This window comes from Diabrotica undecimpunctata, chromosome 6 (genome assembly GCF_040954645.1).
Source record: "Diabrotica undecimpunctata isolate CICGRU chromosome 6, icDiaUnde3, whole genome shotgun sequence".
NCBI lineage: Eukaryota > Metazoa > Arthropoda > Insecta > Coleoptera > Chrysomelidae > Diabrotica > Diabrotica undecimpunctata.
The window spans coordinates 21656358-21679562 of record NC_092808.1 but is presented as its reverse complement, the minus strand read 5'-3'; the positions used below and the strand labels follow the sequence as shown (position 1 = coordinate 21679562).

Genomic DNA, 23205 nt, shown 5'->3' with positions numbered 1-23205 from the left:
GCAATCATCCGAAAGGTGATTCCGTAAATGTAGGGCATTTATTAAGAACATTTAAATTTGTTTTCGTTATTTAAAATATGTAAGAACCTTTTCCAATCACCCAGACGATAAACATCCTGTATTCATGAGATAAGAAACCCATTTTATCACACTAATGCCGTCTTAATAACTCATTAATATTTTTTTCTGAGCTATAAACAGCCTCGTCATAGTATAAGCGAGATAACGGAAATAATCTTAAAAGAATCTCCAAGTGAAGAGAAATCTTTACAAATTGATCTTCGAAGACCATCGGTGTTATCGCGTCCCAATGGACCCTGAAGATGGTCGCGGTGATTGACGTTTCCATAGGGGAGAGAGCATTATATTGACTTTGTATCTTTCGTATTATCTACAGTGTGATTTATTATGTTTTAAAATGTTTCAACATTGTCTTTGTTAAAGATCAAGAGGCCGAATTTTGATCAAGAATTATTGTGGATTGGTTTGTCACGATAAATACTTAACACAAAAAGAAACTGCTTGAATTGAACATTAAAGATTAAAGTAGCAAGAATGTATAATATTTTCGTTTTGATCAGTAATTTTATTAGAAGGTAAATTAAAATATTTAAATAAATGTATTGGACTCAAACTTCTGCTTTAAGCCGGGATCTCAAAAGAGAACCCGGTAAGTACGCCATTATGTTACTGTGAAATTAATAAATATTTACTGTTTGATAACTACCCCAATGGAGAGTGTCTCCTCGAGATCGAAGATTCAGTTTAGTTTTGTCCGCTCTACACCACTAGTGTTGGCGCTAAAAATTTTAGTAAGTTGGATAATTTAAAAAATGATAAATATTCCAACATAACTTGCATCATGTTCAGTTCAGCATAGCATGTTCAGTGTGGTCCAGATTCGTCTTGGTTAGTCTAAACCCTCTGGCTTGCTTGTGATACATGACATATTCCGGCTGGCACGCGGTGCATTATTTTTCTATTATTTTTGCCAACAATTGGTAATCTTGAAGTTACTTTTCCTTAGAATTATTGCAGAGTCTAGAAGGTTGTTTCTTGAGCGAAGCTTACTTATGTCTCTACCGGTGATACCAACGTGGGAGCGGAGCAGAGGATCGGCGTTAATTTGTCTATTTTTCCTGACAAGTTCTCTCACGTTCTCGGCGGGAGTATGAGGGGGCTATGTGGCCCAATGCTGGTAGCCAGTACATAGTCGTGGACTTGATTGTACCTGATTTAACACACAAAGCCTGGTTCAGTTGGGCGTTAATACGTTTGGTGTGCTGACTCTTGAACCACACCGGTGCACAGTATTTCGCAATGAGATGCTATGCTATGCATCAGCTTCCAACCTTTTTTGAACCATGTTGATTTACCGACAAGCGACAGGACAGGATGCTCCACTAGGGACAGTTTTGCCCTATCATAGTGATCGTAAATCACAAATATTGGGGTAAAAAACGGTCTCGCACGTTGAGTTAGTTCTTGTCTTTAGATTTTATCTTTTTCTATTATGTATTTTCTATTTCCCGTCGCTGATGATGAAGAACATCGGTCTACGTTCTGTAAGATACCGGCTTTATAGATTTTGAAAAGGCTTTTGAGAGGGCTTAACACAATAGTCTGTTTGAATCTGAGATCTAAGGCTTGTACAAAGTTATATTGGAAATATATAGCCTTTTTTTCTCGTAGACGACAATGAGACAAACAGAAGAGTTTTGTGTTGTCCTCAACTTTGTTTCTTCAACAGGTTCTCGAAAAATATTTAACGACGAAGTTTAATCATCCTTGAAAGGGCAATGTGGGGTTCGAGTTGGAAGAGATACCATAAATAACATTAGAAATGCGGATGACACAGCGATTATGGTTGAAAGTATCGAAGATCTTCAATTTCTTATAGTTCCAATAACGACTGCCTCTTTAGATATGTTGGCTTAGACGATACTAATAATTAAGAGTTTATTTTACAACTTTTTGTAGTCAGTTGTAATTCAATTATTTTTCCAGAAGGTATTTAAAAAGTACAATATTCCAGGAACATAACTAAAAAAAATTAAAAGAAAAACGATCACTTCTGTAATGCAGATACATTCTGACAAAAATTTAATTTTCTCTGAACATTGAATAAATTTTGAGAAGTTCAACTACTTCAAAGAGTTCAAATAATTTGTAAATACTTTTTATCTAAACAGCAAAAAAAAATTATTTTGTACATTCAGTGGTCGTTAGGCATTTTTGTTGTGTTTGGTTATAACTAAAGCTTCATTTGTCATCGAATTCCTCGAGTAACACTGCTGGCGAAAAGAGCTTTTGACAATGCACTAAAATAACCGACACTGCCACGACGGACAGCGGTATGTGGTAAGTGAGTGAAAGCCGGGTCAGAAATTTGGAACCTTGTCAAAATGAGACTTAGTACTCCAGAAAAGCCGAAATAGACCAGTACAATTTAACAAAAATCTTCACAGGAGCACATATATATTAAGTTTCAATAGATTTTTTATGTTTCCAATTTCCATTTCCAATTATCATTCTTTACAGGCCTATTCTACGGCATTTTGCATGACTCATGCCAGAACTTTGGGCGACAGGTTCTCGCATTCCTGGCGAATATTCTCCTTAAGAAGAGTCTGAGACTTGTTAACGTAAACCCACTATTTCAAAAAACTTCATAAAAATCTGGAACTGTCAAATCGGGTAATCTGGGCGGCCAGTGCAAATCAAGAAAACGAGAGATTAAGCGACTTAAAAGTATATCCTTAAGTACGAACAGTGTGCGCCATTGCACCATCTTGTTTAAACCATCTGTTCTGGGGGGTTCTTAACTTTGGGGGCGTGTGTAATGGCTCTTCGTGGAAGATACACAGACTTTTGGTTACCAGGAATTGATTGAATTTTGTTTATTCCAGTAAACCCCTAAGACGGAAACCCATGATAATTTTCGATGAAAAATTGTCCTCCTCTTCGTTGAGATTCAGGATGGTTTAAGCGTAGGTTAGATGCATTTAGCGGTCAACAGCTAACAGCTGATTAACCGTCTACAGTTTGAAATGAAACATCTTTAAATCTTTGACCAGCAGCCATATCTTCAGCAGAAAGGCTGCTCTGATGCCATCTCGCCAATCTCGCCATCTCAGTCCCTTCAAAGCGAGTGGCCAAACGCCGCAGTGTTTGTCCAATTGGTGTTGGACTGCCAGGAAATCTGTGACGAAATTCACGCGGAATCAATGATTCCGCGTTCTTAATCAGTAAACATGCCTGAACAGATTCATTGCCTAAACAGATTCATTGCCTGTTAAATTTGCATTATCCGTTTGTTTGGTTCACAAAATGTCAAAACCAAATTGACATTTGACTCCATATGCAAAAGTTATACCATTTTACAATAGGGTGATTAACAAGTTTCAACTTTTTTCCTTTGGGTCACTAATGTTGATTGGTCGTGTCGTTACATTCTCGACAATATCGAGAAATAAAATCAAATGGCTTATCTATGCCTTATTGTCTTATATATCTATTCGAAATAACTACTATCTATCTAGAGCTACATCTTTACCAACCAAAAAATCAATTCCAATCGCTGGTGGCACATATATGTCAGACGCGGTATTTGTTCGTAAAAATTAAAAAAAAATGTCAGTACTAGTTAAACACCGTCACGGATTGTTAGGAATATTGTAAACAATTAAAATTGTTATTAAAGTTGAAGTTTTTATATTTGTTTGACTTGCTGAAACTGATAAGAATCGACAAAATGCACACCTCGTTAAAAAGCAACTATTACAGCAGCGTCACATGATTATGTATTTTTATATTAAAAAACAAATAAGTAGAAATTGATACAGAGTCATTATTTGAATTATTTCGTAGTAATTTATTTAAGTTTTAGTTCTGGAAACATACTTTAAAAAAATCGCCTCATTTTTGAGCAGAGCCACCAGATCACTTCACTAGTACACTATTTATTTTTGACTGCACTACAGTTAGTAACAGTTTAATGATACCGTCGATGGTGAAGCGGTTGTCGTCATCTATTTTATTGAGACAAATCCACTCGAACGCTACATCAAGGAACCACGTCACCATTAACAATATCAATGAACCGTCACCGACTGTAAGCAGATCTATGGGATCAGGAGACTGAGACCACCGAAGCCCTGATGACTTCAGAGGGGAAGCCGAAAGCTTTTGGTGAACCTAAATTCGACAAGGTTTAGCTCGGAAACTAGATTAGTTTGATATTAATTTTTCTTGTCATATTATCTTATCTATAATATTAATTGCATTAACTACAAAGCCTTTCCTAAAATTGTCACTTTCATAATCATTTATGTTAATTGTTTTATGTGTTGCATCAATCATGATGCATAAATTTTAAAATTTGGAGAATGAATCGTCAAAATAATTTGAGTCAGACGTCTCTGCTAAGACGTCTAGAAAGGATATAACTCTCCCGAGATGATCCAGACCGTAGAACGGATTTCTGCGAAAAAAAGATGAATAAACTGAACAGAAATGAAATAGCTGTTGCTAGAATTCATTTTTCTGATGAATCAACAGTCACATTGAATGGGGTAAACCTACAAAACTGTAGAAATTTCTCAGAGGAGAATCCTTATAAGATTCGTAAGACACATACTTAGTATTCTCAAAAGGTGAACGTTTAGGCAGATATCATAGAAAATAGTTAATCATGAATAAGACGATAATAATATATAATAAGAATACTATAAACATGAAGTTATTATTGCTTTGCCCAACTTATATCCCAACGCAATAGATCCAAACCTACTAACAGAAAATGTCTAGTTACAGCAGGACGGGGCAACATCCATTATTGTAAGAATTTACTTTAACGAAATCTCACTCAATAAATCGATTGGACTAAGAGATACTTTTGAGTGCCAGCTATATGGCCACACCTTATGCTCTTGGATTTTTTTTTGTGAGCTTATATCAAGAACAAAGTATATGCAACACAACCAACTAGCATTGCAGGCCTTAAAGAAAGGATAACTACAGAAATACATAATATTTCACCTTAATATTTAAAGAAAGTTCAGGACGAATTTTATAGAAGATTGTGTTATGGCCGACAATAAGATGGAGAACGTTCTGAACATTTACTTTAATGCCTTAGAGAAAATTATAAATAATTCCAAAACTTTATTGTATTGTTCATAATAGACCTACATGATATTGTTCGTTGAGGTCAGGTTGATAAGGAGCTATTCAAAACAGAAAAAGATACAGGGCTTTTTATTAAAAATAAAGATTGTGGACTAGGCTAGACTTGCGACAATCACTCTGTACATTTTAATTTATATTTAAAAAGAGCACATTTACAACTTGACTGGTCTCATCGTTTTTTATAATTTTATATAATAAGGACACAAATATTTTTATTTCATAAGAGGTTTCCACACTGTATATGGTGATCATTATTTACTAAAATTACTTGCGCTTCCAAAATTTCGGTGACACACTTTTTTTCTATTTCTGAAATTTTTATTCTACTTAGTAAAGAGCGCTGCGAACTGATGAAAATTGTTTAGAACTGAATGACATTTTTACTGGTCTATAAGCACTTGGAAAATGCCAATAGCGTCTCTTCCAAACATTTGTCGTCTACGGTGTGTGTGTATAATTAACGGGGTATTTATAGTGCAAGGGCAACGATCAACGATGGCGTGGCTTGGTTGATATAGCAGCGGAGAAACAAACGCACATCACGCTGTTCTAAGCGCTTCACAGAAAATGTCAGTGATTTGTTTCAGCCATTCTTTTGCTTGTCACCTTGTCGGATGGATGCGACCTTCTTGGAATCTACAAAGAGATTTATGGATGTGGTCTCATTTATATCACAATAAGTAATTCGGCTTACTATAAATTTACTAAATACTATTGCGACTTCGATCTCCGTGGCCTAAATCACGTCAAAGCTAAGATCGCGGAAAGGACACAACCAAAAAATCTTACATCTTAATCTTAATCAACATAATATACAATATGTTGGCAAAAGTAGATTGTGGTCAGAGTCTGCATCAGCAGTAGGATATGTTTTTGCACTTTAAAGTCTTTTGTTTATAAGAACATAACATAAACCGTTTAACATTACTTACGAAAATAAAGGGATAGCAGATTGCAGACAAGAACTATCTCCCGTTTATACTTTTTGGATTCTTCGCATTTTGAGTTCTAATCTTTGTTGGATAGAGTATGTACGTCGGGGGCCATATGGAGTAGAAGGCTTTAATCAAATATGGTTTTACTGATCTCGAAGCAGTTGTCCTATAGCCAGATTATTATATTTTATTATTAAATAACATAGATTTGAATTGTTCCCACCATTTTGTCCTATATATACGTAACCACAGGAAAAATAGGGTATATACAACAAAACGATAAACTCAATGTAACTGTAGTGGTTAAAAATGTAAATTTTCATCAGTTTTTTATAGCAAACAAAAAACGAACTCATACAGATAAGAAAATAGTGTCAAGAAAAAATTGATATATCTAAGGTAAATTATTCATTTCGCTAAACATTAGGAACGAAAAAGTAAAAAGCATAATTCAAGTTCAAGAAATCTGCAATACATACTTTTTAAACCTCGAATGAACTCAAATTGGTTGTTGTTCAAATAGCAAGGTTTCTATAACATTTAAAAGAGAAATTCTCAGTGGTTGGTTGTTTTTTACAAAAAATGCTTTTACTTCATTGTAAGTTTTCATAACACTACACTATAACTACTACACCATCCTGGTACACGGATGGCTTAAAAACATCGGAGTGTGTGGTAGCCGGCATAGTAGGGACAAATCAAGGGATACATTTCCCGGTAAGTCTATCTAAGATTGTGACAGTTATCCAGGCGGAAATAACTGCAATCCATCACTGCCGTGGAAGAAATAGAAAGGCAGGAAAGAATGTTCTGTTCAGTTGCCATCTTCACAGATAGTCAGGCAGCGCTTAAGGCACTCAATTCTGTAGAGGTCAATTCTGAGCTAGTATGGGATTGCGTGTGTGCCCTAAATAAACTAGGAGACCGTAGCAAGGTTAGGGTAGCCTATGTACCGGAGCACGAGGGTCATAAGGGCAATGAAACAGCAGATGAAATGGCCAAACAAGGCTCATCATTACCGTTCATTGGACCGGAACCCTTCTGCGGAGTTGCAAAATTAGTAACAAGAACGGCTACAAGGAAGTGGGTAGCTCACAAGTGCAATAGTGGAGGAATTCACCAGGACAAAGACAGGCGAAACAGTTCATTAGAGAACATTTGCCAAAATTTACGGCAGACCTAATAAGCAAAGACGGGAAAACAGTCAAGGCCATAGTAGGTCTTCTAACAGGGCACTGTAAGCTGAATAGGCAGTTGAAGCTGATGGGATTATCAGATGATGACCTGTGCAGATTCTGTCTTATGAATTATGGAAGGTACAGTCTCGAAGCTACTAGAATTTATAAAAAGGGTCAGGCTAGAGAATGTTATCTAGGACTAGAGGACCACAATAGATCTGAAAAGGTCGCACTGGAATAGGCCGAAAGGCCACCTCTCTTAATCTAATCTAATCTAACACTACACTAGGTCACCAGAGGTCCTATCTTCTAGAGGACGTTTTTGATTCACTAAATTATAATATGTAGTAAAAGATACTTTACATAAATCTATTGTGACAGGAGGGAAATTTTATAATGTGTTTTTACGCGAAGATTTTAGTATTTCTAGACAATATCTCTAACGATACGATACATTATAAAAAACGAACCAATTTTGAAAATAATTGAACTCGAACTTTGTGAAATTATCTTAAGAAACCGGTAATTACAAAATATCCATTTCCATAGCATCATTTTATGTTAAAGAAGGAACTAATACATAGATATAAAGTGCAAAATCACGTTGGAATGTAATACTTACGACATCTGGAGTGCTGGCGCCATCTGTATGCGACGTCGAATCGGCGTTGCTCCTGGTGCCACCGTCTCCGTTGGTGGAGCCCGTTAGCTCGGGGGGTTTGCCACCGTCCCTTTCATCTATCACCAGGTCTATGGGCATTTTACCCTTTAGACAACTTATATACCTGTGGCAGAAATTGTCACATAGTTCATGAACCTGTAACAAAAAAATACAATTCATATCGGTAATTGTTATAGTTAATAAATAATATATTTTTTATGTACTCGCATATTAACACGTATTATGCACTCGGAAAATCCCAAGACCTTTTGAAATGTGACTGATTAAAATATATATTTCACTAGTTCGAAAAACAGCAGAGATCGATTTTCTGTGGTTTTCAATCTCATTGTACAATGATACCTTTTTTACGTTATAGGTTATAGCCACCTATAAACCACTACCAAAGGTAGTGAATAAGATTCGTGTGACTTAGAGGGCGATGGAGCCCTCTGTGGGGTGTCTCTCTGAGAGACTGAATCCCAAACGAATTGGGCAGGACACGTAGCCAGATTATAAGACAACCGATGGACAAAACGTATTGTTGAGTGGAGACCAAGACAAAAAGCACTACGGAGCAGAGGACGCCCACCAACTGACCATCTAAAGCGTGTTAGCAATAACTGGATGCATGCCGCACAAGACAGAAATATATGGAAAGAGCTGAGGGAGACCTATGTTCAGCATTGGACACATACAGGTTGATGATGATGATAGCCACAACTACTCTATTCGCGTGGTTAAAGAAGAAACAAAATTTTGAAAAGGTCCATTTGCTTGTTACAAAAATATTCTATTTTGAAATTTAAAGGTGGTAAGTAGTCGGACCAGCTCTTTAAGATTTGGTTTAAATCCAATATATACCCGGAGAGTGGGGTGGGTAAAATGTTATGGCCCAATTTTATCGAATAATGCCGCGTATCAGACCATTAGCCATAACCCAGCGGAGGTGTTGTTGTCACCTATCTATGGTTGTCACCTGTCAAGAACTACACTTTATGTTTATAGTTTAAATTTTTATTCAATAGTGAAGTTAATTGTAAGAATGCTTAGAGCAAATAATATGGATTATTACAATGATTTGAATAACCCCAGCGTATATATATATACCTTAGGTGTACACCACTTTATCAACGGTAAGTTTCTAACTTAATATTATATCACACCATTTGTATTTTGTGGTAATTTATTCCTACTAAGTTTCTAACACTAACTTAACTAAATTAAATAAACCTTGTAAGCTATACCCCTAATTAGTAACTAAATATCTAACTTTACTTGTGATCTAACTTAATCTAATTATAATTTAAACTACTAATTATAATTTAAGGTTACTTTTATTTCAGATATCAATAGTTTCAATTATCTAAACGTATTATCCCAAATATGGTAAGGTAGACAAGATGGTTGCAGGGAAGGTAAAATGGTTCATTCTCACCAAGTTTATTGTTCACTTTCCTTCTTAGGGTCTATAGCTTGGTCTTCTTTATATCCAATAACCCTACAGCTACATATCAGCTTCTTGACGTTGTAGATCCAAACGATGAACAGCTTATATGGAAGCCAATAAAAAGTAAACACCAGATAGAAGATTTGAAGGAGGAGACGAATATAAAATAAAAGTATAAGGTCTGAAAGTAAAAGAATAGTCTTGGAAAGTGTTTAAGTTGTGATTGATGGAATACTAGGTCTTAGATAGGACTTACCGTTGATGTAAGGTGACCTTAATGTAAAATAATTCTCAATCAAGAATTTAATCCGCTATAAGCGCCTATTTTACAAATAGAATTGATTCCTGATCCTGTTGAGGTGAAATTGAGTTTTAAATCCAGAAATTTCCTGTATATTCAGTACCCTTGGCACATGTGAACCCAAAAATCTCAACTTTTTTCCTCAAAAAAAAAACAACTCAAAAAAACCCACAAATCCAACTTTTAAACGAACTGATGACAAGATATCCTGTCTCCAACCTATTAGGACCAACAATTCAAAGTACAACTTTTAGTTCCATGAACCAATAAATTGACCTTTAGAAGTTGATGTCAAATAACCTGTAAGAAGAGGCTAAATGTCATGTCACTCAAGATAAGCATACCCTGCCATTAACCTAACAGGTGACAGTTTTGATAAAGAAAACATTTGATAAGAAAACAATAACCTAAAGAAGAACAATTTGAAAGATACATGAAGATACTACCAGAAGAAAAATCAAGCCCTTTATGAAACTATAACTAAGTAAGTTTTTTATAAAATAAATTCAAAGCCAATTTATTGTCTATTTTATTTCTAGTTTCATTGACCACATAAGGAAAATAAACAAAGGAAATATTAAACCTGTAACATGCTTTATGGTGTATCCTGAATTCTCATTATGACTTCTATAATTCACCGCCTCTGCCACCTCACTTTACAAATCGTTCTTCTAATATCATCCAAACTGGAAACCCATTCCTTAAAGAGGCTTTAAAAGTCGAATACAAGGATTTCCCCAGTTTTCAATTGTCCCTTTTAGACCTAGATTTTAAAGAATAGAGATTTATCACTCTAAAACCGACAACTAAAATTTTGTTTCGGCTTAAAGAAAGCATTCGACAGAGTACAATTCAAAAATGTAGTTCTTCTTTTCATAAGTTAACACAGTTACAATAGAAGTAAACTTCTATTAAGGCAACAATCATATGATCTATCGTGAATGGTATATTATTGTCGAGGTTTACAAGTCTTGGTGTCAAATTATTACTCTCTGACGCATCGCCTTTGATAATGCTTTTTGCAGTTGTAGACGATACGTCAGGAAGGAAAAATTCCTAACCTTGACCTATAAACATCCAAAACATGTACCATTACCATGTTTGAAAGCCTAAATTTCTTGATTGTTTTTTAAGTGATTTTCCCAAAAGTTATTATAAAACCCTCATACCAAATGTTCCATGAAAGAACAAAAATCGAAAAGTCTGTTTACTATGTAAGATACAAACGATTGAAGATTAAACTGTTGTATAAATATTAGCTTTAAAATGGATGGATGAAACATTTTAGTCGTTTATACTGTATTTGCAACATGTGTCTTAATTTAAGTTGCTTATTGTATTGAATTGCCAAGAAAGTAGGTGAGTATATATACGGAACAGTCCCCGTATGCTACGCCATTGCGCGAAAAATAAAAATAAAATAGTTAGGATTCCTGGAATGGGCAAAATATGGTAGTTAATGATTGTATGGGTATTTTTTCGGAGTTAATTCTGTGATTCTCAGTATTAAAGCCGACATGTAAAAATATGGAAATTGCGGCATAGAATGCGACTCGATCGAACTCCGATGGCCATCGTATCGCTTTTGCATTTCACATACACATTTAAATTGCTAAAAGGGGACACTATCAACCTGCACATCTCTCTTTCTTCTTCTTTTCAACTATGTCTCCTGCTCTTTCTCTATTTCGCTCTTACTTGCCAATATTATAATCTGCAAATGCGTAGAACCGGTTGTCTATAGACGACCAGCGACCAGCCATCTTGGATGGCACAGGGATAGTAGAACAACTATACATAAGCAATATCAGTTCTTTAATTTAATGCCGAAAGATATTACTAACATGTAATACTTACATCCACATATTTGAGCGTATTAACAACCGGTAAAACGTTTTAGTGAAGGTAAATATCTTATATATGATAACTGCACATTTATGTAAGTAGTTAAATAAATGTGCGTTCAAATTTTTACATAAATATACAAATATTTACCTCAAAATACTTCGTTAAAATTGTTGCAACAATAAATGAGAAAATCTAGCAGATGTACAGAATATTGACTTAATTTTCTTCTTCTTCCTTCTTTATTATTGGACAAATCGCCTGTTTAAACTTCATCCACCTGCATCAATGTTTAGATTGTCGCTCCATCTTTTTTGGGATGGGCCTGTGCTTTTCCGTCCTGTTGTCCATTTATCTCGGGCTATTCTCAATATTCCCCTTTCTTACATTCTGCTAATTTGTTAATTTCGTCTCTCTCTCTCTCTCTCTCTCTCTCTCTCTCTCTCTCTCTCTCTCTCTCTCTCTCTCTCTCTCTCTCTCTCTCTCTCTCTCTCTCTCCCTTTCAGTCATTGTGATGTCGTGTATCGTTCGTCTTCAAAGATCGTCTGTCTCTGGTCATTTTTTTTAACTCATGCATAGGCCTTTTGCATATTCCTGTAATTTGGTCGATCCATCTTGTTGGTGATCTTTCTTGCGATCTTCAGCCTTCTACCTTTCCTTGGATAATAAGTCTTTCCATGTTTTCTCTCTCTGCTCTCATAAAATGTCCAAAGTATTTTAATTGCTGAAGATGTACTTTGTTGGAGAGACGTTTGCTGACCTTCAGCTTATTTAAAATTGAATTATTTGTCCTGTGGTAGGTCCACGGAATTCGTAAAATTCTTCTTCAACGGAATATTTCAGTGGCGTCTATGTTTGTTCTTTCTGCTTATCGTACGGTCCAAGATTTACATCCGTATGTTAGTATTGGGAATATTAGGTAGAATATCGTCTATCCCACATGTATTTCTTATGTTTGACTCGTTTTCCTATCTATTAAAGTCTTTCCAGTTATGCTACGAAGTTCCTTCATTTCTGTTGTTCCCAGCAATCTTTTGGTTTTTGTTGTTTCTGGTCTAGTTTCCGAGGCGTACGCCATTATAGGTCTTTGTATAGCAGCTTTGTATATTCTTAATTTAGCCTCAATGCTAATGTTTTTATAAAGCCATATTGTATTGTGCAGACAGTTAGCTATTTTTGTTATTCTAGTTGCTTGTTCTTTTACTTCTGCTGCAACATCGCCATAGCCTGATAATTCGATGCCACCTCGAGTTTACATCTTACAGGTGTCTTTGATGTTGTCATAAATCGATATAGAAGTCGCTGTAGATCGTCCTTGTTTTCGGCAAACAACGCCGCGTCATCTGCACACACAAAAGATTTTAATCCTCGTATTGATATCCCATCCTATATCCTCTAATTTTGCGCATTTGGACTAAATTTGATCTAATTTAATATTAAAATCAAGTTACTGCTCGATATTTTGACTAATCCTTCTTTAAAAACGAAAGTATTTGACACTCTCTCAACTTTGTTATAAGCAACCACTCGAAAATTATATCTTGGAATAAACACAAAAGAAAAGATAGTATCTTATCAAATATCGCTTTCATTGAATCACACTAAATGCATAAATTTGGAAGATGCTGTTCTAAATGGAGTTTTGCTCAATTATTCCAAAATTCAGGCCATAATATTTAAATGGCGTCTACCAACAGATCTTAGATAATACCCGCCTACAGAAAATGGTTGACTTTCAATCATTAGTGACCTACACGTAAGTCCAATTAAACAGATCTCTTAACTGGGTTATTGAAATTACAAACACTCTAGACAGGGTTAGAATGTAAGTGAAGTGGTAAATTTGGAACCGCAAATAAAGAAAGTCTTCTACACATCTACAAATCTTGCATAAAACTGATCACTGAATAAGTTACTCCCATGTACCCATCGCTGAAGCGAATATAGATTGCTAAAGTGAACTACTGCCCTTCAGCTCTCATATAAAGCCTCCAACATATAAAGACCGTTACTGTTCGAACCCCTAAACAAGAAATACGTTTTAGGTACTATTCAGTACCCTAAACAGGAATTAAAAACGGTCTCCAAAGCTTTGTTACTCCAGAGCAAAACTACTCGTTAAGTTTCCTAAAATCAGAATACCTTTCCTCTCTAAAACTTTGCTGACCTCCGACAAGTACTTTAATGTTCTTGAAAATAGACCATATGAGTACCGCATAACTTAAGAACAAAAAAGATAAGGGAAGATTGCTTCTCTGTGGTTTCTCAATCTCATTGTCCAACACTAACGGTGCTAGGTGATGTGCTGCTATTCACTCCTATGCGAAATAGTCACATATACCAACAATTTTGAGGAGTTTTTCCTGAATTCAAGCATGAATTAACCACCTATCTGTCCCAGACGACTCCAGATCCTCAACCGACTTTAAATGTCGAATTCTCACAACTTAAGGAGTTATAAATCCTAAGCAATGATTTCACATTCGAAAGATCACATTACATATTACACAAAAGAGAAAATTGGCATCTATACATATTGGTGAGCAACTAATACGGTAATTCTTACTTTACAGCAATTTACAGCTGTAACGGGTCTTCGGTGCAGTTTAGTAGTTAACGAAAAAAAAAAATATACCGGTCATTTTATTGATCGACCTTTCCTAAAGAATTATAGACCAGGGTATCCTCATAACATAAATCAAATATTGCAGTTTTTGATTTTTGATTGTTAATACTACCCCTAGTTCTTCAATATTTGAAACATTTCGATGTGTGTGGTTGTATAAAATATATCTAAAGGATCACCAAAATTCGTCTAAAGTTTAATTTTTTTCATGGAAACTTCCCCAAAATGGTAATATCCGTAACGTATAACTGGAATACTTAGCATCTAAGTTGATGAATTTTGTAGTATGGATCGCTGATTCTAAATATATTTTTGATTATGGTAAATGTTATCCTGGACTTTTCCACTGATCTTGATGTTCATATTTATCATTTCTGCTCGTTTCCTGGTTAGAATCTCTGGTGCCCTTGTTCCTAATTGTTGGTTGACCAACAAGTAAATACCTGGCATTGGTTGTTTGCTAGTAATCATAGACTATTACGTTAAGATGCAGTACCTACTTCATATTTGTTATTAAAAGATTTTATGTTCACTATAGCGGCCGGGCAAGTTATATTTCTATTCTTTTTCTTCTACTGCCGACTCCACGAATGAAAGTTGGCTATAACCACTGCAAATTCGTCCCTATCTTCTGCTTTTGTTGAAAGCATCTGTTTTGTTTAACCCGGTCCAGTCGCGAATGTTTTTCAGCCAGGATATTTGTCGTCTACTAGAACCTTTTTCCGATTTTACCCTTCATAATCAGCTGCAAAAACTCGTACTTCTCATTGCTAAGTATGTGCCCCAAATATGCTTTCTTTCTCCTTTTTCAAATTAAAAAAATATATGTTGAGAAGCTGGCAATAGAGAGAAATGTAAAAAAGAGAGGTGAGAAAAGTTAACATACATCTATATCCATCATCATTCTGATATCAGAATGTATTTGAACGACAGAAGAAAGAGAAAAGTATAAAAATTGTTATTTCGATAAACAGTGGTCAATAAATCTGTAGTCTGGACTTATATCTTCCCTAACCCTTAGCTTTAAACTATATTTATAGGAAAAACATTGCCCGACATTTTTGTACAAATATTCAAACCAGTCGATTTTTAGTATCAGATATAATACTGACTCAATTTGATAAAGAAACGGTGGTATGTACAATGTTTGTTTAAAATACACATAATGAATACAAATTAATTATAAAAGAAAAATTTAGAAGTCGTCCATGATGCAGAAACAATTTCATCTCGGTAAAACAATCCCATGCAAACAAGTCTTGCGAATGAGGTATACCGCTTGAGGTGGACAATAACAACGATAGTTACTGCTATTGTCTGTACAATCGATCAAAATTCCTATCACGCCATAATGAACAGCCCATTAGTTGGTCACGACCGCAGAGCGATTTTTTATCGACCATCATCCATCGAATGAAACACTCTTCGGCGTTTAAGAGCTCAAGAGAACCGGAGAGAGTCCAACGCTATATGCACTATGTAGATGAACAACAAAAATGGTTTCTAGATGCGATATGCATAACATGCTAAAGGTCAACTTGTCGCTGATCTCTTTTCTGAGAGAGTTTCGTTATAAAATCTACCTTAAATAAATGTCTATATATATATATATATATATATATATATATATATATATATATATATATATATATATAGAATCATTTTCTAATAGAATATTCAATTAATCAGATTTTTTTTTACTCTCACATGTTTTTCGTTAAGATTTAATTGTAAGTCAACTGTTAATTTATTTCCCGTCATATCGTTTATTTTAAATATCCCATTTCTTGTTTAACTGATCTAGTAGACAGTTAATTTGTTAATGGCAAAATTACTTGAGCAAATCAAAAACATCTAATAAAAAAGCCCCATTAGTGTTTTCCCGTCGCTAAATTACTTCGGGTTTTAAAGTTACTTCGGGTATAACTGACGAACTTCTCATTTACCGAAAGAATGTCCAAACAAATTACCGTCATCTCGATAATATTTAAACTTCCAGCGCCATTTTCTTCCTAACGACTTTCCTAAGTGATTAGATATTGCGAGAGAGCATGCACTTGGGCCGCCATTGAACCAATTTTAGAGGACATGGTGCGAGAGACGCTGCTGGGATGGATATTTTGGCAATAATGGGTTGTTAGACTGTCGCTTCTAATTAGGCTGCAGAGAAAAAGTTAACAGCGGCAGAATGCTATTTTTAGATGAAGAATTTTTGTAATTTTCTCTTTGTATCATGTTGTACAAAACACACGATCTCCAACTAAATGAATAAATGGGTTAAGTTAGTATAAGTAATCAGTCCCAGCATCGTAATTATCAAAAAAATCAAATTAAAAACTGGAAAATAGACTTAATGCAACCAAATTTACCGAAAAAGCTTCTAGAAAATTCTTTAATTATCATTTTATTAATAGTTTTTAATGTATAACAGTTAGTAAATACTTTCTTACTTAATATCTTACTTTCTTCATTATCTTAGTTGACAATTTATTACTGGATAAAATATGGAATAAAACATTAAAAATCATGACGAGCAAAACTATAAGACGAAGATGTTTGTACATCCTCCCCTCCCCTTTTTCTTTTCCAATGAATTGTGGTGTTTGTTCTGATAACAGTTCCTTGGAAAAGAAAACAACAGGCGAAGACGAAGCAGATCCCTACAACAAGAAATAGAAATAACAGATAGAGAAATGAGAACGGCCATAAAAGCAAACAAAAATAAGAAAGCACCGGGACCTGGAGGCATCTCACCCGAGCTTATAAAGTACGACTCAGAAAAATTACACCGGATGATAAAATTGATATTTCAGAAAGCCATAAATTGAGAACAGCTACCAAAGGAATGGACGGAGGCATATATGACATCTATATTTAAGAAAGAAGATAGAAAACGATACGAAAACTACAGAGGAATAAGCGTAATATCATCAATGGGAAGATTATATAGGGAGGTACTGCGAGAAAAGATAGTACAAGCGATAAAAGGCAAAATCGGGGAGGATCAGGCAGGCTTCACGGCAGGAAGATCATGCATAGATCACATATACACACTGGAACAACTGTTGGAAAAGAAAAAAGCAAAAAATAGAGATATACATTTGGCATTTGTATGTGCAAAGATCAGAACTATGGGAGGCAATGTAAAAATTAGAAATACAGAAGGAACTCATAGAAGCTACAAAAGCTCTGTATAAAGAAAATAAAGTGTCCATTAAAATGGGAACAATAATCATAGGAGACATCATCACAACAAAAGGGCTTCTGCAGGGTTGTTCCACATCTCCAACCCTATTCAAAATATACTCAGAGAAAGCCTTGACTACTTGGAAAAGAAAATGCAAAGGCATGGGACTACCGGTACGAAACGAATACCTATATACGTCAAGCTTTACAGACAATCAAGCAGTGATTGCAAAGACCAAGAAGACCTCAGTTACACGATGAAGAAACTACAAGAAGAATATACCAAGGCTGGTCTAGATATTAACGTCGCGAAAACAGAGTACCTATCTACAAGTGAAGAAGACATAGAAGACCTACAGCTTGACGACAACGTATCAATCAAAGGAAAGGATAAATTCAAATACTTGGGGTTTATAATCATGAAAAAGGCAACAACAGAGGAAGAAATTAAGTAAAGATTAGGACAAACAAAAACAGCAATACGACAACTTAACTCAGTATGGTAGGATAGACACCTAAATATAAAGACAAAAACACAGATTTATAAAACATTAGTGCGAATTATTATGACATGTGGGGCTGAAAATTTGATTATAAACAAAAAAGAGCAGTAAGATAGTAGCAACAGAGATGGATAACTGCGAAGATGCTGCAGATTAACAAGAATGGATATGAGAAGTAATGACGAAATAGAGCAAAGAACATCAATAGAAACAGACAAACTGACATATATAGAACAAAAAAGACTAAAGTGCTTGTAAGAAGAACTAGCGACAGTAGAGGGATAAAGAGAATAACCGCATGGAGCTTCATAGGAAGGAGGAAAAGAGGATGACCCCGAAGACCCTGGAGGAACGAAGTTTCTCCAGAGATGGACAGAACAGAGAAAGATGAATAATATCCCTGAATATATATAATGTTTTTACACGTCGTCTTTTTAGACGACGCCAGTGATATAGTCAAGTTAGAAGAATTGAGAAAGACAGACCAACGAAAATTACGCTATAGGGAAGAAGGTCGGATAAGATTGGCAGGTCATGTGGTAAGATCAGAGGAAGACAGAGTGTTAAAGGTAGTGTTTTTTTGAGAGACCAGACGGTAGAAGATCAGTAGGTCGTCCCAGAACAAGATGGAGGGATGATGTTGAAGCCGATTTATCTAGGATTGAAAAAGATATTAACAAGAAGAAAAATAATAGACGAAATCCATAATATACTATTAGGCAATATCAGAATGAACACCATAACCACAAAAATAAGTAGAACTGCCACACACAGATGATAGTGGTAAAGGATTGTTCAAAATCGTTCCAAAAGGAAGTAGGTTGGCTATCATGTACGGTGGTGGGCGAATGAGTTTCAGTTAATCCCCAATTTTCCTGTAGGATCTGTTATAAATTTGATAAGCTACTGCAAGAATTCAGACTTAAATCCCATAGAAATGATTTGAGCGCAAATAAAAAATGGAATTATACGTTAGGAGCTGTAAAAGTGTTAATGAAACAGGAATTTGCCAAACTAACTGTAGATAACTGTAAGAAAGTGTGTGAACATGTTCTGAAAATAACCTAATTGATGAGAAATTTTAAAAAAGCCAACATTTTAAATATATTGCAATTAAAACGGTCAAACTGTTCGTAACGAACAAATGTAAAATGTTAATACATATTACAACCGTTCTTTTGCTTGTACACAGTCAAGAAGTAACTAAAATTTCGAAAGTTTCAGAAGATTTGGTTTCAACATGTTTATTAAGTGTCCTGTCGAAACGTCACTGGAAGACAAAGATCGATTGCATGGGTTGCGACATCGCTACAATACACCGAGCGATTTAGCATAGTTAATGGAGTTAGTGTTCTAGGAATTTTTTGTTATTAGGTAAATAAAAAGTTGCTGGCAGTAAGGATTTTCTTAGTTGAGTGTTATTAAAATAGGTAAAAATATTATAGATAAACATTGACTCGCGAAGAAAAATCATGAATTTTTTACATTTCCAGTTTGCATATTCAGAAAAAGATTAAAAACTTAGATAATAGTCAAATATGAAAAAAATAGCTAAATATTGAAATATAGCCAAGTAATTGAACGATATGATATCTCAAGTGAAATAAGGACAGCGTCAACATCGACAGGAAAAAGTTGGCGAATCTACCTATTAATAGAGAAGTGCGACAGGGCTGTGTGTTGGCACCTATATTATTCAATTTGTACTCTGAAGCAACCTTCAACAAAGCGTTTAGAAGCATACCAGAAGACATAAAAATTAACGGTATTAAAATATCAAGCATTATACTTCCAGATTGTACAATTTTGATGGTAGACTCAGACATAGGGTATTAGGGTTTATCGACAGACTCAATCTTACTATAATATAACAGAATTTAACATGAAAATAAAGACCAAATTGGTGACGTTTTTCTCGATCTCAGAATGTTTTAATTGCTATTACATCGAATTTAAAATCTTGGAACGAGTAAACAAAATAAAGTAGCTGCATTGTTGGATAAACAATAAATAAAAAAGTAATAGTTTTAAGTACCTATATTATAGGATCGGTGTAACAGAGTAATGGGGGAATAAATGGAGATGTATGCAGTAGAATTAGGGTTGGATGGATGAAGTGGAAGGAAGCGAGTGATATGTTGTTTGACAGAAAAATTCCAATGAACCTGAAGGGAAAACTGTATAAAACAGCCATATGACCAGCTATGATGTACGGAACTGAATGACGGGTAGTTAAAAATAAAGAGGAACAACGAATGCGTGGCGAAAATGAAAATGGTTAGATGGATAATTGGAGTATACAAAAAAGAATAAAATTAGGAATGAATATATTAAGGGAAGCCTAGGAGTGGCACCAATTGCAACCAAGATGAGACAGCATAGGTTAAGATAATTTGGCCATGTTCAACGTAGAAACAATAATCACCCAATACGCAGAATTGCTGATCTGCGGGTTCCTGAAAGTAGTAGGAGAAGAAGACCAAAAAAGACCTGGGGGAAGACACTTAGGCAGGACATGTCGGTAAAGGGTATTAATAATATTGACATGACCCAATACAGAAACTTATGGAGAAATGTAATTAAGATAGCCACCTGCATAGGGATAAAGGCAAAGAGAATGATGATTGTTGGATAAACAACCAACTGGACGCAAATATTAAGATTAATGCCCAATTGGACAAGCAAGAGGAGCAATCATACAAATGAAAGAAATCCTATGCGATCCACGTATCAGTTAGGACTTAGGATACAACTACTTAAATGCTATATTTGATCAACTATGCTATACGGAGCAGAATCATAGACGCTTCCAACTCCAACCATGAACAGGATAGTGACATTTGAGATGTGGACTTACAAGAGAATACTGAAAATTCCTTAGAGTGACCATATACCAAATTTCAATTGTATTTCGGTCAGATAGACAAGATGATGATTACATTCTAAAACATATTGCAAAAAGAACGAAGAATACAAATTAAAGAAAACAATTATTAAAAAAATACTATTGCGGCAAACTTATTTTGCATCAAATAACACCTAGATTAAAAAGGTTCAAAAATTAAAATATGTCGTAGAAAACATAAAATTAAAAAAAAACGCGAATATTTGATAATATAGATTAGGCGTAAAGTTGAGCAGCTTGAGATTATTAATTTCCTTGAGAATTGTCTTTTTTGGAAGCCTATACTTCATATAAGTTCCTGAAAGAGCTTTTAACATAATAAACCTTCACATATTTCCAATAAAAGAGTAAAATCAAAAGTGCAAACAATATTTCATGATAACATGATTCCAACTTTGATATTACGTTGGTGCCTATTGCTAAATATCTTTAAAACAAATTATATTATTGTTGTTCACTTTAGGTACCATTTATACGACAGTCACTAAAGCAATAGAATAGCTGTGACACGGCATACTATTTATAATGCCTAACATTTCAGCATAAACTGTCTAGAATGGAGTCGATTGAAGATCATTGCTACGGAGTTATGCTGTATTGAAGTTTCTTCGATCCTAGATACTGGATATAGTAACTGCCAGATAGCTCCAACCCGAAAGGTGTTGACACTGATCACGTAGCGACATCTTGTCACACCTCTTGACAAGATTAGGTAATACAGATATGCTGGTGATTAATATATCTCCACAAATTTTACCAAGCTTTGATTTTACGAGCTACATACAAAAATAAGGAAACTCGCCGGTGTTGCCGTACTTTATTTGTCGTAATTCTAGGGAACTAGACAGATGTGCATAACAACTTACTCGAGTATTGTAAATACCGTGTACTTAATTGAAAATTAAAACTCAGTAGTGCAAGTTTTAAATGTTACAAAAACTGTAATGGAGCTTAAATATATTGTATTTACCTTTTCTAATTCCAGGAGGTGAAACCGTAGGACTTGAATCGCTTGTACCATCTGAAAAAATTAAAGATCATATTAATAAACACTTCTTACTACTACTGTATAAATCAAACACGAAATTTATAAAAAAAATGAATTTAAGAAACACCAGCATAAGTTCCTATTGGTCGGTTTAAAACTAACGGTCATGTACACATCAAAATATATTCAACAATTTTCCATGTCAAAATATTTAAAAAGTTTTGCTATGGTATTCAAATTCTAAATAATAATTTTTGTATTCCAGTGTTACGAGATCTCAATCCAGATCAGATTGAATCTCAATACGAGATTTTCAATCCTATTGAAAATCTCAAGTAGGTACATAAGCTATTAGAATTACTTATACTAGCTACTGTAAAAGCTAGTAAATACTGTTTCGTAACCATCAAATATCAGAAAATTATTTGTTGGTTCTGATTTATGCCCAACATTGATGTTATACTTTTCCAACATTTTCTACATTTCTTCAGAGAATCATTAATGTATGGTAAGGATACATATATCCCAATGTTACTAAAAATTCTAAGTCAGATGTTGTTAATAAAATAAATTGTAAAGACTGCACTTCACATATATTGGGCAAACACACCAATATCTTGAAAGAAGGGTTGTTGCACATAAATATAGTGTACAAACCAATAAATTAAACACTATGGCTTTAGCTAAGCATTCCCTCTGGAAAGTAGAGTGGATTAGTGGGGTAAAGTAATTAATTTCTGGAAACTTTTTTGGTTTTGTCTTAGTGTTATGTAATTTTAGAAGGCTACGGGACGTATCCACCGCATAAAACAAGACCTTACTGTATATATATATATATATATATATATATAAATATGTCTTGTTATCTTATTTATAACATAAATTTCGATTCAAGTATTTGTTCGCTCCATCCACTCAAACATCCAACATTATCATCAGTAATTTCAAAATAGTCGTGAGCGATTTGAGTTCTCATGGCGAGCTGGCTGTTATTTTTGCCATTTCTGGTGCTGTATGGTGTTCCCGAACGAGGTCAATACAAGCACGATCAATATCTTGTTGTATGTAAAATGGTTACATCACTATGCACCATATTGTTGTAGGTAATATTCACAAAAAATGCGGAGGTAATTGTCTTTAACAACACGATAGTGAAATTTCCCATGAGGATTAAGTTTATTTCGCAAGTTAATAGTTCTTAAGCGAATATTAGGAATATTTTATAAACTACGAAATGTACAATTGGAAATTGATGAATTAAATTGTTTCGGCAGTAAGAGATTAAGATGTGAAAGTATAAATAAAAAGGTAATTTATTGATAAAGGACAACTACAAAGTAGTTTTCCTCTATGATAAACTGGTTAAGATACACCGTGCAAAAATAAATATGGATAAATAACAATATACCATGACACAAAGCATATAACAAAACACAC

The 23205-nt window shown here is 34.7% G+C and overlaps 1 protein-coding gene across 5 annotated transcripts in view; it reads right to left on the bottom strand.

Moving 5' to 3' along the window:
- Positions 1-23205, bottom strand: part of hth (Meis homeobox homothorax) — a 393321-nt gene that overhangs the window by 141097 nt on the left and 229019 nt on the right. For all 5 annotated transcript variants that reach the window (XM_072534421.1, XM_072534423.1, XM_072534422.1 and 2 more), the window contains 2 exons: positions 21751-21801; positions 7926-8120 (listed from right to left, as the gene is read on the bottom strand). In XM_072534421.1, the coding sequence (XP_072390522.1) occupies positions 7926-8120; positions 21751-21801 (246 nt within the window). The remainder of the gene's footprint in view (positions 1-7925; positions 8121-21750; positions 21802-23205) is intronic.